This window comes from Phodopus roborovskii, unplaced genomic scaffold (assembly GCF_943737965.1).
Source record: "Phodopus roborovskii unplaced genomic scaffold, PHOROB, whole genome shotgun sequence".
Lineage (NCBI taxonomy): Eukaryota > Metazoa > Chordata > Mammalia > Rodentia > Cricetidae > Phodopus > Phodopus roborovskii.
Genome location: NW_026126444.1, coordinates 3,092,838 through 3,110,167, shown reverse-complemented (window position 1 = coordinate 3,110,167; position 17,330 = coordinate 3,092,838). Strand labels below are relative to the sequence as shown.

General features: G+C 40.6%; 1 protein-coding gene across 1 annotated transcript in view; it reads right to left on the bottom strand.

Annotated features, from left to right (window-relative positions):
* Musk (muscle associated receptor tyrosine kinase) overlaps positions 1–17,330 on the bottom strand; it is a 90,849-nt gene that overhangs the window by 28,757 nt on the left and 44,762 nt on the right. The window contains exons 6-7 of the mRNA XM_051187821.1: positions 12,885–13,009; positions 3,701–3,860 (exon numbers count right to left, since the gene is read on the bottom strand). Coding sequence (XP_051043778.1) covers positions 3,701–3,860; positions 12,885–13,009 — 285 coding nt within the window. The remainder of the gene's footprint in view (positions 1–3,700; positions 3,861–12,884; positions 13,010–17,330) is intronic.

The following is a 17,330-nucleotide window of genomic DNA, read 5'->3' as shown; positions in this document are numbered from 1 at the left end:
AGGCTCATCCCAGTGTTCTGAGAATAAGTGTGCTCAGAACTTTGGAACTCACTGTTTGATATAAAAGACCATCTTGGTCAGCTTTAACTATCAACTTGACAAGCCTAGACTAATCTGAGAGGAAAACCCTGGTAGTGGACTTGCCTAGAGCAGACTGGGCTGTGGGAGATGTCTTATTGTTAATTTACATAGGAGGGACCAGTCCACTGTAGGCAGCACCAACCCTAGAGCAGACTGGGCTATGGGAGATTGTCTTATTGTTAATTTATATAAGAGGGACAAGCCCACTGTAGGCAGCATCATTCCTAGGTAGATGTTCCTGGGCTGTATAAAAAAGCCAACTGAGTATATGCTGGCTAAAGACCCAGCTAGAAAGCATTATCCTTCATGGCCTCTGCTATCCTTCCTGGCCATGAAGTAAGTTCCTGGTCAGAGATAATGTTGTGTAGAAAAGCAGGCAGGCTTGTCTTTAAACTCTTGCCTTGACTTCCATCAGTATCAGAGGGAATAACTTTATCTCTCCTACATTGTTTTTGCCAGGGTATTTGTCACATGAATAGAAATGTAACTAGAACAAGGACTTACTAATGACACTGAAAATGGGAAATACAGCTGTGTGCCACTGTAATTATTCTGATGGTCTCTGGCTGATCCAGGACAGTGCTCATTCAAGGGATCATGGATGTCTTATTGTCCATCACAGTGTTGAGGGTCCTGATAACAAAGGGATGGAGAGATGCTGCTGCGCTGTAAGATATGTGCCAGTTGTGCTCAGCGGTCTTTATGGTTTCTGCAAGATCGTGACATGAGATGAATGTGCTTTGTGTGTGTGGGGAGGGGGGGTAGAAATAGTTGTCTTCCTAGGTTCTTTCCCTGTTGCTGACAGTGCTGTCTCTACAGCCATCTTGGTATCTATGATGGACGGGCTCTAAAGATTAAAGATTACCACATTGGGGGCGGGGAGTTCCCCCAGCTGGTCTGCTGTGGACAAGAGGGAGGTAAAGAAGTGAAGAATATGAATGTAAGGTTCTGTAGACTGTAGACCCTAATTTCTATATACCAGACAAAACAGTCATTAAGATAAATGCTGACAGGGAGAGGAGAGGGGAGGGGGAAAGGAAGAGAGGGAGGAAGGAGAGAGAGGGAGAGAGAGAGAGAGAGATTTGAGATTTTCAACTTCTCATTTGGAATTCTAAAAGCAAAGCACAGTACAAGGGTCTCCTGCTCATACCCTGACATGGGGTGACAGCACTACAGTGGGTAGAATAGCATGAATTGGGTGCACGGGCAGCAGACTGGATGACAAAGTCTAAATTGTGCTTTGATTTTGTACACCTTGCAGGAGATGCAGAAGTGGTTTCAGTCCATGGAGGACACAGGCAGATGAGTAGAGTCAGCTGGTCTGCCTTTGTTTCTCAGTGGAGATACACAGGGTGACTTCACTGTTAAGGATACAGAGCAGACTCTATGTAGGGACTTGATGATGGATTCGGCTTAGCTGTGACTCTAGAAGGAATCCAAAGGCAGCAAATCTAGGGAGGCCATTTGGGTTCTAACCCAGATAACAGATGGAATCATAAATTCTCCAGCTCCAGACTTCTCTAGATCCAAGGGATTGGAGGACACCACTGAAGTATAAATCCGTTTCCCTTTTGCCATCTAGGGGAGAGATGGAAAAAGGAAGAAGGGAGAACTCTTGCAAGGAATTATCACTAAGAAGCCAAGAACTTGCAGAAATGAGACTCTCTGAATCGTGGCTACACTGACATTTGTCTTATGTTTTAGTAGAGGAACAAGCTAAACTAAGTCATGTCAGTTTATATGCCTGCACTATCCCTATGTAAATGTGCTCATCCTTTCCACATAGCATATTGAAATCTTAAGAGAATATTAACGAATTCTTCCACTCTAGTGTCACATTTGAGCACTTGCAAACCTCAGTTTTATCCTGGTAGTCCCTCCTGTTAGTCCTAGATGTGATGTCTCTAGGCTCCAGCTGGGCATGCCCACCAACCTCATGCTATTTCCTATGTGTTGATTTGCTGAAGAGTGTATATCTTCCCATGTCACTTGCTCCTTCCTCTACAATGAAGAAATGACTCACCACTTATGGAGGACTGGACTGACCCAATCCAGACTCTTCATAAGCTGGCTGCACTTCACATTTCAAATCTGTCTTGCTACAGTCTACCTTCTCTGGTGTCCAGCACAATGACTAGTCACCTTCTGGACACACTTACAGTCTATCCATCTCACAGTCATGTCCATCCAAATGGTTTCTCTCCCCTTGAGCTCTCTTGCCTTCCTGTTGTGTAGTCAGTATTTGTGGGACAGGACAGAGTCTGTGCCAGCATGCACATGGCTGACAAACTTCTTTCCCAAAGGCAGTCCTTGGAAAGCAAGATCCATTGTTAATCAGTTTTTGTTTTTATTCTGCTCCACAGAATGGGCCACCGTCATCATACTTAACAAATGCATATAAAGTCAGTTATAAACAGCAGAGTGCAGTATAAGTGATAATCATTTTATTATTCTTTTAGCATAATGAATTTAATTTGCTTTTTGACATCTTGTCATTGCCTGGATGAAATGGTATCCTTTAACTGATGCAGTGACCTAAGACGGTATAGATAGACAGATCCTCTGAGGAGATGGTAGGGGGAACATATTTCTTGCCTTTGTGAGCATGTCCCCAAGGTCCAGTCTTGTCTACTGGTACTTACACTTTTTGGCCTCTATTCATTTCACATTAAAATCATAGACACTGTTGGAAAGTTCTCCATCAGGGAAGATCAAAGGAATGGACTGTAATAAGAAACAGCAAGCTCCAGGGGCTGGCCCTGAGTCCTCCGGTGCTGGCCTTACATGTCAGGCCAAACACCTCTTCACTGGTCCTTGAACAGTAGGCCTGCTATGAGTCTAACATGCCTGGTATTTCCTGATACAAGGATTATTTCCATCTCTAGGAATTCCACAAATGTGCCTAGAAGCTGTTTGGATATTTAACTTTTAAAAATAACCCTTCATAACACAATGTAGATAACCTAAAAACCCACGAGTCAGCTGTTTCCCAAGAAAATGCCTACAAATCCTGCTGTCACTTAGATAACACAGGGAAATGAACACACGAACACACACACACACACACACACACGCACAGCAAAAAAATGCCTTCAAGAAATGACCATATGGAAATTGGCTCAGCCATGTTAAATATCTCCTGCCTTTCTGACTTTCTGAGAGCATTGGGAAGTTTGCTTAACGCAGATGGGGGTGGGGGAGGAAGTGTTAAAAGGGAGAAGGGAGGAAAGGAAGGTAGGCAGGAAGGAACTAGAAAGGGAGAAGGGGGCAAGGAAGGGAGGGGGAGAGGAAAGGAGGGAGACAGAACAAAGGCAGGGAGAGCACTTATGGATAGGGACAGGGAGAAGACAGGGAGAGGGAAGAAAAAGAGAAGGAGAAAAAGGAAAGAGAAAAAACAAGGTCCTATAAATTGGTAACCATCATTTTAGCAAGAATGCTGAGATTTGATTCTTGGCACAAGAAAGTTAAAAATCTATGTCGCCATCACTCAACAGTGTCAAAATGAACAAGGAAATAGCCTCAAAGGGACTGGGGTGGTAAAAGAGGCTGTCTCTATTCCAGATGTTGTGGAATGTCAGCTGCCCCCTCTCCTGGAGCAATGGAAACATGCAGCACCTACCTACTATACTGACAGTGGCCGCTGCCTTTGCCGTGCTGAATTTCTCTCCATGCTTATTGGTAGCTATGCATGTGTAGAGTCCTGGCTTGGTGATAAAGAGCTGGAGTCTTGAGTCAATCACCCGGTCTTTCACACTCTCCTGGATGGACCCTGAGGAAACCTGATGGGGGTGGGAAAAACAAAAGGTAGAACTAGAGTACCCTTTTCTGATATACCGCATTGGTTGTCTTAAAGGATAAAGCATTTAAGTTATGATCAGCAGGCATTAGGAGAGAGCTGTAAACTCAGACACAAGTTCCCTGTCCCTGGCCTTTTGAGGTTTCAGATTCTCAAGCCAGGCCCAGATTCTCTTCCTCTTCCTGCTGCCTACCAATCCAAATGTAGAACTTTTGCCTCCTCCAGCATCATGTCTGCCTAAACTCCTCCGTACTTCCTACTATGATGGTAAAGCACTAAACCTCTGAACCAGTAAGCAAGCCCCAGTTAAATATTGTCCTTTAGAAGAGTCACTGTGGTAATGATGTCTCTTCACAGCAATAGAAACATTAGTACACTGGAGGATGAAATACATCAGTCTCCCAATAAAAGCTCCAAATCACCAAACATGAGGAAAGCTATTCTGAACTAACCAGGACCCACCCCAGCTGCTAGTCATAATAGTCAGACTAGCCTAGAGTTTGGCAATGCTGGCTCAAATCAGTATAACCATCCAGTTGAACTACAGATGTGTGACCACTAGCAGTTATTGTTTTAATCCACTTGACTTTGACCTGGTTTGTGAGATAGCAACAGATAACTAATATGAGCTCCAATGATACTCTTTATAGGTGCTCTAAGATTTATCCTGTTCTGCAGCTAGGAGAAGATAAGTTAAGAGGTTTTAGACTTCATAACATCTGACCACTTCTCTAAAAATGGACATCAGGTTGATAGATGTGTAGTATTAAAAGTTGTTTGTGGAGCCAAGACACTCATACAAACAATGCTGGACCCTTAATCCAGATGTCAAATGTCCTCAAAGAGCCAGAATATCAATATATTAGCATGCAATCAACAAGATTAACTATACAAATGCTTATTCACTAGTCATCCTTCCAACTATACAGTTAAGACTGCCCACATTTTCTTTTTAATTTAAATTACATTTAATTTATTTATTTTGCATAAGTGTGTGGGCACACTCATGCCATGGCATGGGTGAGAGGGTGGGAGTTAGCTCTCTCCACAATGTAGCTCTCAAGGATTGAACTCAGGTTACTGAACTCAAGAATTGAGCTGGCAGCTGGCAGGCACTTTCCCCTTCTGAACTATCATCTCACTGGCCCAAGACTGTCCACATTTTCTTTTCAGTTGAGAGTTAGAACTGTACCCCCTGTTGGTCTGACACCAAACCTAGGGTTTTTTAACCATTATTTTCCCTAGTCCTTGAAGAGAAGGCAAATGAATTGTCATCAAGCAAGTACAGTAGCATGGCTCTTGAATATTTTCAAAGCCTCATGCATGAAAGGGGTGATTGGCAGTCTTGGTAAGGTTGAGGAGTTACAGAAGCATTAGGAAGCTGTATCATCAAGCATGTGGCCTTGAATGGGATGTTGAACCCTGGACCTCCTTTCTTCTCTACTTCACAACTAAGGAGAGCAGCCTCATCCACACACTCCTACGGCCAGATACATTATTATGTTGAATTACATCCAAGAGAGGAGGCCAAGGGACTATAGCCCATGAGCCAAAATGAGTCTGTCTTCCTTGTGAGGTTCTTTTTCTCAGATATTTTTATCACAACAACAGAAAATGAACACTACAATCTTAACAAATCAACTAACAAATGCCATTGTAAAGATGGTGGCTTATTTTGAAATGGCAATTATTTTCTTCTGTTTTTGTAAGTACTATGACACATTTTCAATATTACTCATTAATCCCCATAATGTAGGTGAGAAAGAAATAATACAAGTCTGTAGGAAATTCAAGTGATTGAGCAAAATTAAAGAATTATTCAATGCTATTTTGGAGGATTGGATGTTGAGACCATATCAACATGAGCTTGGCTTCCTTGGAATAAATCCATTGGTATGAATGTGGCTAAGAGTGGGAAATTGAAGAGAGTTATCTAACTATTTCACATGCAAGTCTTCTCAGACAAATGAGAGAGAGGGAAACTCTGAGATGTGACAAACTTTCTAATATATCTGTCTTTGTCTTTGTCTCTGTCTCTGTCTCTCTCTCTCTCTCACTGTGTGTGTGTGTGTGTGTGTGTGTGTGTGTGTGTGTGTGTGTGTGTGTATGTGCAAGGGTAGGGTGCCACAGTGCATGTGTGGAGGTAGGAGAAAAACTTTGGATGTCTAGCCTTATTTTTATATTGTTTGAGGCAGAGTTTCATGCCTCCTGCATATGGCAGTTCCTGGAGACTATCTCTGCCTCCCACCTCTGAAGTACCAGCTCTGGGATTACAGATAAACACTTTCGCTTCCAACTTTTCTGGGCGTTCTGAGGATCCAAACTCATGTCTTCCTGTTTGTGCACTTTTCAGCTGCACCTCTTCCCCAGACTACGACCAACATTCTTCCTAACTGCCTAAGGGCTAGCTATCTCCGGCACTAGACACTTTCCATAGCAATTAGGCAATACAACTTTTTTCATTTATCTTCTTTGTCATGTTACCCTCTACTATCATTAGTAGTCTTAATTCCTGGGAAAACTTTCCAGGTCAGATCAAACATTATGGCACCCCCCACATAAGTAGCCTGGTCTCTATGGGAAACAGAGGAAGCAGAGAGAAATATCTTAAAAATCTTTAAGAGGGCATTGTGTCCATACTAGCAAGAGAGTACAACCAGCAAAGAGTTTGGTTTACTAGCATAACCTGAGTTTGGTTTCCAGAATTCACACACATGCACACATGCATATACAAAACTGATGTGTACTTGTAATTCCAGAGCTGGAGAAGCCTAGATAATTGACACTTTGAGGCTCACTCTCCTGCCCCTCCCCACATCAATAGGCATGCAGGAATTTCTGCTGAGTTTTTTGTTATATTTCTCAGAAGCCCAACATCTTATAGATACAAGTTTCCATGTTAGGTTTAAGCAGCTGCACATCTTTAAACTCAAAACTCTCCCTGATTTTACTCCAAAACACCAACAAGAAACAGACTGAGGTCTAAACTTCCATGGTCAGTCAGCGTGCTTGGTGTGCTTGCGTTTTGTATCTTATGCATGGGGATCATCTCTTTCCAGTTTATAGAAGTGAAGCGGTGGGGCTGTTGCTTCCCTTCTTTGCCAAGCCGGTTCCCTCCTTTGAGAAGAAAAGCTGTGGAGTGCAGCAACTTAAGAGCAGCCCCCCAATGTGGCCTAGCCTGCCCACTGTTTCCTGTTCACACCTAAGCATGCCATTCCTCAACACCTCCCCAGGGTCATGAGGTCACTGAAAACATGCCCCACAGAAAGGAGAAGAGCCCTGCAAGCTTCCTGACCTCTCCAGGGGGCTCCATCCAAGTGCTGAAATAGTTCAGTGTCCAGGCTGGGCCATCCAAGCTCCCCAGTCAAGGATGGTGTGGTTTCTAAGCCCTTTTCCTCCTGTGTTCAGAGGCCTCATTTCATTCCCTCAGTGACTCATGCGCAGCAGGCCTTGTTAGTCATAGTGCGAATTTGTTTTTCTTTCTTCATAGCTCACCCTGACTAACAGTTTAGTATTTTTGATGATCTAAAAATAAAAGCAACCCTCTGCCCTCTATTTGGATCACTTTGCCCCCTTGCTGGTTTTAGAAGATCAAAGGGATGAGTTTAGATTATTGCTGTGACCTTTTACCAAGGTATGCTTAAAGACAGTGGCCCTGCAAGTTTGTCTGTGGCCAGTATGGATTTGACTAATTTTGTATTGAAAATATTTTCAACTTATATTTATATCAAACACATATGAGATATTTTTAACCTGTCATTATTCCCTGAACAAAATACTGTAACAGTTGTTTCCATAGCATTTGTACCAAGAGATGATTTAAAGTATAGAGAAGAGTATGCAAATACTGCACCATTGGACTTAAGGGACTCGAGCATCCCAGGTTTTTGTTACCCATGGAGGGTCCTAGAATCAATATCCCAGGTTAAGCAAGTCGAAGGGACTTAACTCTGGTGATTATATCTGGCATTTACAGTGAGGATGTTTTTGCCAAGTCTCTCAGAGTCACTTAACTAAAGAAGCCAGAATAAGTTCTCTTCTCTGGCTAGAACATATTTCCTTTCTGACAGTGATGACTTTTGTAAGGAGGCAGATGGATCTGTTAATCTTCTTAACTTCAGTAATTACTTCACTGAGTATATTGCATACAAAATACCACTCTTATACCTTAAATATATTACAAAAAATAATAAATATTTAGGGGCTACAGTGGTTAAAGTATATACTGTTCTTGCAGAGGACCCGAGTTTGGATCTCAGCACCCACATCACAATGGGCAGCTGCTTGTAACTCCAGCTCCAGAGAATCTGACGCTGAACTCCTGGGCACTTGCGCTCATACATACACAAACCCACAAGTACACACACACACACACACACACACACACACACACACACACACATTCACATAATTAAAACTAAAGTAAGTCTTAGAAGCAGAAAAATAGAAATTTCTATCAGACATAACAACACCTGAGATAATGTATAATGCACAATGTCTGTGTGTGTCACTAATTCATTCACTGTGTCATCTTAAGATACTCTATCTACAGCCACAAATAGTCTGGTACCATCATGACTTCACCTGAACACAGAAAAACCTTGAAAAGTGTTCTGGCTTCAGTGGCCCCACATTTCAATACTTCCACCTAGCTGGGAACACATCATGTAGCAAGGTATGTGCTAATAATGTAGCAAGGTATGTGCTAATAAGGTCTGTTGTCCTGATGTTGCTATAATGGATATTGTTTGTTGTGATTCACAAAAAAGAAAACAGATACTGAGCTGAGAGGCATTTCCATGTTTTATTATCATAGACATAAATATTGTCCTCTTTCAAGCTAGCCATTGAATATTTCCACATAAGACTTACCATATGTAATTATTTTGTTTTACCAGCTAATAATATAAAACGACTCCAAAGTTCACATGCTTGAAACTAAAATCATGCCTTATTAAAAATATAGGTACAACATGGTTATCTACAAGAATATCAAAAAGCATGATCTTCAAAATATATGTACTTCCTATTTATTTTACGAAATTCTTTTAACAAAATGTTGTCAACATTTACAAAGTATTAGGAATTATATGTATTGGACAAAGCAAGAGAGGAGGACAGTTTTTCTAAAATTTAGTTAAATGTCTATATAACAGTTATTATTAGGATAACTTTCAATGAATATGGTTCTATAATATTCAAAAACTTTCTTTTTAAAATAGTAAGCTTCCAGGCATGGTGGCACATGCTTTTTTACCCTAATACTTGGTCAACAGAGGCAGGCAGATACCTGTGATTTCTGGGACAGCCAGGTCAACATAGTGAGCTCCAGGACAGCCAGTGCTCAAAAAATAAGAGAAAATATTTTTTAAAACAGTAAACTCTCCTCTATCCCCATCAAATTACTATATTCAATATTGTAATAGAAAATAAATAATACTTATCATGCCCAAGTTTATTTGACTACAGATTTTCATGGAAAAAAAAGTAACATTTCCATGGGAAGAAAGGAGATGTGTCTTTATCAAGTTGGAGAACATTGTTGGACTTTCTTCTACTCTTTTTCTCTGACTGTCCAATGTTTTTGTTTGTGTGGAAGATGGGGAACAGTCTCTCCTTTTTGTAGTGTTGTAGGCTTGTTACCATGTTACTTTACCAGGTTAAAGTAACAAACCATCCTGCATCACACACACCTTCTGTGCAACACCCTTAGCTAATACTCTGATGCTTCCTTACTCTGCTGGGTGATTCTAAATCTAGTCCAGTTGACTCTATTATCTATCACAGAGAGGAATCTGTTGACTGGAAGTTTGAATAGAGAGAATAGTAGAGGAGAGAGAAACTGTCTTCCAAGGTATTGCAGAGAAAACGCCTCAGAATTTGAGCAATTTGCATTGTACCCTCTTCAGACTCTGCACCATAGAAAAGTATTCAAGCTTGCCAGGTGATTGAGTAAGGCTGGCCTAACATTGACCTTGGAACAGGTCAATGATAGCTCACTGAAAGAACAGGCTGCTCCCGGTTTAGAAAATAGATATAATAAACCAGAACAGAAAATAGAGCAAGATGAAACAGCACAGTGAGACAAAAACAAAAAGTGATGCTGTAGGGAGTGAAGGGGTGGTACAACACAAGGGATCAGCCATTTACTGTGAGAATGCCAGCTTCTCCAATAGTTGATACAATTGACGGAGAATTATATTGATTGAAATTACATCTATGCCCAAACAGTGAAAATATGTTGCTTTACTTCATAAACTGTGCTAGTTAGGTTTGTCTTTTGTTTAGCAATTTGATAAGAGCTAGAGTCATCTGGAGAGACGGAACCTCAAGGCTCTAACATCACTGGCCTATATAGTCAAGTCTGTGTGTGTGTGTGGGGGGGTGTATTTTCTTGATGAATGGTTAATATGTAACCATCCCTAGGCAGGTGGTACAGGGGTGTATAAGAAAGCAGACTGAGCAAGCCATAAAGAGTAAGCCAGTAAGCAGCACCCCTTAGTTGTCTTTGCTTCAGTTCCTGCCTCCATGTTTCTGCTTGAGTCCCTGCCTTGACTTTCTTTGATGGACTCTAAGCTGTCAGCTTAAATAAAACCTTTCTTCCTCAAGTTGCTTTTGGTCACTGTTTTTTTTTTTTTTTTTTTTTTTTTTTTTGTTTTGTTTTGTGTTTTGTTTTGTTTTGTTTTGTTTTGTTTTGTTTTTTATCACAGCAACAGAAAACAAACTAAAGTAAAGTAAAAAGTATTTTCACATCAAACACAAATATACAACAGGCAACTTTGTGGAATATTCCTTTACACTGTATGAAGATGTGTTGCTGTGACTGGTTTAATAAAGAGCTGAATGGCCAATAGCTAGGCAGGAAGAGGTATAGGCAGGTCTTGAGAGCAGAGAAATAACTCTGGGAAGAAGGCGCAGTTGCCAGCGAGCTGTGGAGGGAACAGACAAGCTGGAGGACTGGTAAAACCCACAAGCCACATGGAAACACATAGATGAATAGAAACGGGTTAATTTAGGTTATAAGAGCTAGTGGAGAAAGCCTAAGCTAAGACCAAGCTTTCATAATTAATAATAAGTCTCATGTCATGATTTATGACCTGGTAGCCCAGAAGAACAGTCTGACTGCAAAGCAGTGTTTAAAAACATGACAGTAATAGTCCTGATTAATTTCCTTTTCTAGATACCAATAAACTAGCTGTTATAGATGATGAACCTTCATATTGAAAAGAAATTTAAATTCTAGAAAGAAATTTAACATATACAAAAATATCTTCCTCCGAGATACTTCCCAACCTCAGAAAGTTTGAATTTTATTTTGCCTTTAAGAAGTGAGAAGAGAAATTAAAATGCAGCAATCATAAAGTATGGAGAATAATTACGTACAATAAAGAAAGATCTCAGAACATTAAGTATCAGGATCGTGTCAGTGTGAGCTGTAAGTGAAATGGTCCACCTGAAGTATTACATCTAAGCTATAGTCACCAGGTATATCCAAGCAGGTTCAAACATTAAGTGGTCCAAGATTGAAGGTAACCCTTAGATCCTGACAGAATTAAGCAAAAATTATTTACCAAGGAACGTACCACCCTCCAGCCCTCAAAGTAGAACATCTTTCCAATACAGCGAGTGGTGGTTAATCAAAAGTAACTAGACACACAAGGGAGCACTGCACAACCAAGAAGATAAGTCAATAGACAATAGGAACAGACTTGCAACCTAGTCTCTCTCCAGACAAAGCGAAGCACAAGTCACTTCAGGGACTTCTGCAGGCCTTTCTGACTCACAATGGCCACTGCACCTCTTATCTATACATTCACTCATCTATAGCCACACTGACCTCTTTGAGACTCCTCCAACAGACATGTCTACACCCTCGTCTCAGAGACTTTGTCCACTAATCTTCCAGCAGCTCTCCATATAGCCTCCCCTGTCTTCATATCCAGACCTCTGCCCAGTTGTCTTTGTCTCATTTAGATGCAACCACACTATCGGAACTGGAATCTTTCTCCTAACATCCAGCTTTCTGCTTCATTTCCAGTTTTCTGTTTATCTTTTTTTTTTTCCATAGCTGACCAATCCACATAAATATACATTTTCTCTCTGATTTTATTCTCTGTTCTTTCCCACCAGAATGGAAGCTATTTGATACCATGGATGGTCTCCCATTTTGCTTGCTCTTATTTCCACGGGGCCTTAGAATAGTACTTGATGCTCAGCATCAAGTGAATTGAGCGCTTGTAAGTAAAGTGCTTAGAAGAGGGCCTGGCTCAAAATAATCATTTATCACATTAGTTATTATTATCACTATTACAAATGAAGAAAATGTATTGAACTGGTATAGATGCATTTTAATTCTGGATTGTTTTCCATTAAACTGATCTCCACCAGTCTTTTCATGGTACATTCTATGAAAATTATTTCAGTTGTGGGAAGAACTTGTAAACCTTTCTCTTGTACACACAAGTATTATACTTTTTGCATGATACAGGGACAGACATAAACTCCCAGGGTTCAAGACCAGTGGTTCCTGAGACTAAAGATGACTTTAAACACTCATACAAGTAGGGCCAGTGGCATAGATGGGAATGGTAACATTACATTGCAGTTACTTTTCTATTGCTGTGATAAAAAATACTATGACAAAGTCAAATTATAAAGGATAACATTTAACTTGGGGCTTATGGTTTCAGTGGGGTAAAGTCCGTGATGGTGGAGCAAAGGTATGATGGTAGCAATAGCTGGAAAATGACATCTTTTTTCCCCCCACAAGTTAGAGACAAAGAAAGTGACAGAGGGAATAGCTTTTTGAAACATCAAACCCTCCCTCAGTGACACATTCCCTCAAAAAGCCAAGCTTCCTAATCCTTCTCAAACAGTCCCACCAAACACAGGGGAGCCATTTTCATTCAAATTACCACACACTATAGGTACATGCTGTGTTCAGAAATTCATCACCAGTGGGTCGCCTCCCCCCCTCCCCCAATGATCCCAAGCACAAGGCACTCACAGCATTTCCGTTTTCAATCCAGCTGATGGTGGGGACAGGAATGCCTATTGCTGTGCAGCGTAGGGTTACAAAGGAACCAAAGGTGACATTGTGGGACTCAGGAGCACGCAGGATTCTTGCAAAAACTGTTAGGAAGACAAAGGGCATGAGTGACGTTCTTTATGAAATAGCTAAGCAAGATTGGACTTTGAAAACTGCAGTCATGTTGTGTGCTCCTGGGTGCAATCAATCCTTCTGCGTTGCTATGCTTCCTCTCCATGCTCTTTGGTCTATGATCTTTCATTTCTCACCATCCCAGGCCACACTGAGCTTATTTCTGACACAGAAGCTTGTCTTTGCTGTTTCTCAGTCTAGAACATTCATGCTCATGTCTTCATGTGATGGGTTCCTTCTATGTGTAACTCAGGTCTCGTGTTAAATGGCATTTTCATAGACTGTAATTATCCAACACATAGTAAAACTCCCACTCAACTTTGTCATTCTATTTTATGACATTACACACTGCTATCTGCTATTCCCTTAGTTCCTATTTATCTATTCTTCGGCTCCCACATGAGATTGTCTCAGCCTATTTTGTTCATTCCTGGATTAAGTGCCCAGAAACATTCAGGATCAAAATGAGGACAGGACACTATTTTAGTGAATTAAAGAAATGATTAATGTTTTATACTTTCAACTTATCATAGTAGGGAGAACAAATTCAAATATATCATACATTTCAGAGAATGCAATGATATACTGGGAAAAAGGAAAGGAATATTTTAAATTAATGTGAGGAGGAAAATGAGTCATTTGCATTCCTTAACTCTACAGATCTTCACCAATGAAAAAAATCAGTCATTCAGAGTTAACAGTTTTACCTTGAATTAAAGAGAGGTGGGAATTCAGAATGAATTGGAGAGCACTATTTTCAAGATCGACTAGATTTCTACTCTTCTTTATAAACTGAATTCCCATTAATTCAATTTTCTTCCCCAGAGTAATAACAGTGATGGTAATAAGCTTGGTCTCTAGTCTTCTGGTGTTAAATCAATGTTCTTTTAAGCTATTATGAAATCTTTTTGTTTTCATATTATATTGTCAGCAAATTTTATGCTCTCTTCTGTTATTTTCTAGGGCATAAGCCTAGAGCATGACAGGAATTCTAAATCCCAATTAGAACAACACTTTGAAACTTAGTTCTCCTAGTTCACTGAAATTCATGGAGTTTGAGGCAAGAAATAAACAGAATAATCATAGCAAGGCTTGAGCTTGTCAGGAATATTTCTGATTTTTAATAAATTCTTTATAAGGTTACATAATTCAAGGTATAAAAATGTAATCTTTCTTGACAACTGGGTCTTTGGTGAAAATTAAATTAACTTGACTTCCTATCTTCATATTGAGAACATGCATTATTCATAACATCATTTGGGCTCATTGCAAAACTCTAATGGTCCATTTTAAATATGTAAATGTTGTACCCAAAAGCCAGGAGAACAGAAAAGTAATAAAAGTGTCATGTTAACCACAACAATGATTAATAAATATTTTTTTTAAAGTTTATTGAATATTTAACATGCTTTTTAAAACCAAAATTGAGGGCTAGATGTGTAGTTCACTTGGTAGAGGGATTGCCTAGGCTATACAAAGCCCTGGGTTCAGTCTTCAGAACCATAAAAACCAGATGTTGTAGTAGCCCATGTCTGTAATCCCAGCACTGGGAAGGTGGAGGCAGGAAGATTTGGAGTTCAAAGTCATCCTCAGCTACATGGGAGTTTGAGACCTTCCTGAACTACATGAGATGATGTCTTAAAAAATAATGACAGCAACAGTAATATCCTGGCTTTAGAAAATCCTGGGGTCTAATTAAATATGCAACAAAAAATCAGAGTTCAGGAACACAGTAAACAATGCCCTGGAGACAATGTTTGTCAAACCCAGAATACAGGAAACTTAAAATGGTAAATTATTTAGTTGCTTCAACCAATAAATAGCAGGAGGGAAGAAATCTGTTCCAGGCTGAAGGAGGCTTAAGGGCTATATGATCCAAGTGATCTTCTTGGATTCTTGTTTTCCCAACTTAATCTGAGTTCACTGGCTGTGTGCTTTTGATGGCCAGACCCAGGCTGACATGCATCTTAGCAGGAGTCATCCACGTACCCTTCTTGTTTTCTGGTAATAGTAATGAGACCTAGAACATGCCACACAGCTGATCCCATTTGTAGCGCCTGCCTGGAATAGTGCAGGAAGGGATTGGCGCTGCCGTTCTTGAGTTGAGTCACACGTACCCTTCTTGTTTTCTGGTAATAGTAATGAGACCTAGAACATGCCACACAGCTGATCCCATTTGTAGCGCCTGCCTGGAATAGTGCAGGAAGGGATTGGCGCTGCCGTTCTTGAGTTGAGTCACTGTAACTAGTACCACACGGGGCCTACTACGTCTGAGCATTGGAGAGATGCTTGAGAGACTTGGACTTGGATCATTTTAGTATCACTCATATAAGAAAAGTATTCTAATGACTTGATTGTGCCCTTGGATTTGAAATGAGTGCCTTTTGGATGAAGATTAGGACAATAAAAATGGAAAAATAGGAAATCTAGATTATCTCTCCTGTTTTGATTTATAGAATTCTTCTTGGAAGAATGACCAGGGTTGGGTTTATTGTGTTCTGACTTACAGCTTTTCCTTTTCTTCTGGCTGTTATTGCACTGTGTGGATTGTCATTTAGGCTTATTGCAAAACCCTTGTTGATCTATTGTGCACAACACAGCTAAGCAGAAAGTGAGGTAGTGACTAAGTGAGCCAGCTCTTCTTGCACAGTTCATCATGACACTGAACATAATTGATTCCCTATATCGTCATCCAGGACTTTCTAGGGGCTCCATTCGGTGGCACATGATGGGTACTATTGGCCACGCAAGTAGCTCCATGAATATAAAATTGCTAATAAGTAGTTGTTCTCTCCAAAGCGGGCTTCATCATTAAGTGCAGAGTGCTAAGAGAAGATAATGAGTGGAGATTACAGCAAAACTGGTCCATTACACACTCCTAGGTTCTCCCCAAGAGGTAAGACTCAGCCTCCTTTTGCAGTATTGACAGACATCTTCAACTCCTCCTTTCACTTTTCCTCTACTCCCAAAGGAGGCTCTAAATGCCATTCATGTTTGTTGGTTCACATTGAGATGTCTAGTTATCATAGTACTCTTCATTCCCTCTCACTCTATGTTTCATCAAAATACTTGACATCACTTAACAGCTATGGGTTCTTTTATTTATTTGTATGTTGACTGTCCCTCTCCCTGAGACAGAAACATAGTAAGTTCTGGCTTTGCTTTGTTCATTACTGCAGGCTGACTATGTATTTGCTTGTCTGCGTCTATCTCCAGATGTACCCTGGTACAGGCTAAATACTCAATAAGTATTTATTGAGTGAGTGAGTGAGCAAGTAACTTTTCTGGTGAGATCAGGCAAATGAAGTTATCGGTAATATGTTTGTCTTAGCCCTGCTGGACCACCATTCTCTTGGCTACCCTACCTATAAGAGGGGAAAGAGTTCAAAGTTCACCAGGTCAGGATTTCTCTACCTAAACATTAAAATGTGAAATGTGAAATGTAGGAAAGGTAAGAATGAAAAATGGAATTTATGTTAGTCTCCTTGTTAGTTGGACTAGAAAGCTTTGGTTTTCAATACACTTTACCAGCAATGAAGCTCATGTACTTTTACCCATCTGTATTTGTTTTCAGTTCTAAATGTGAAAGGTGAAGATGGGCTGAGAAAAATTCCAACCATTTAACTACCATCAACAACAATCCCAGCAGCTGCAATCAACAATAAAAGTCAGACTAACTCCATCCTCTGCAGTAATGAACTTGGACATAGTTCCATAGTAAATCCTATTGTATTAGTGGGTAGCCACAAATTGAAATACCTCCTAGGTCATCAGTCCAAAGCACAGTGAGATCTGTTTCTTAGGCAATAAAATGAACATCAAAGTCTTCATTTTGTAATTTATGTTCATATAAGAAAAGAGATACTTAAACAGAGGGAGCCAGTATAGGTTTAAAGAGAAATCTGGCACTAGGGACATATTCAGAGATCCACAAAGTTGACTGCAACTAAGAATCTAGGCAGTAGTGGAGAGCCCACCTTTGATGCCCTTCCCCTATAATGAGATTGATGACTACCTTAATTGCCATCCTAGAGCCTTCATCCAGTAGCTGATGGAAGCAGAAGCAGACAACCACAGCTAAACACTGAACCATACGCCTGGAATCCAGTTGTTGAGAGGGAGGGGGATGAGCAAAACAGTCAAGACTGTGCTGGAGAAACCCACAGAAGCAGCTGACCTGACCTAGTGAGAGCACATGGACCCCAGTCGTAAAGCCAGGGAACCAGCATTGGACTGAAACAGGCCCTCTGACTATAGGTGCCAGTTAGGAGGCCTGGGCAGTCCATGAGACCT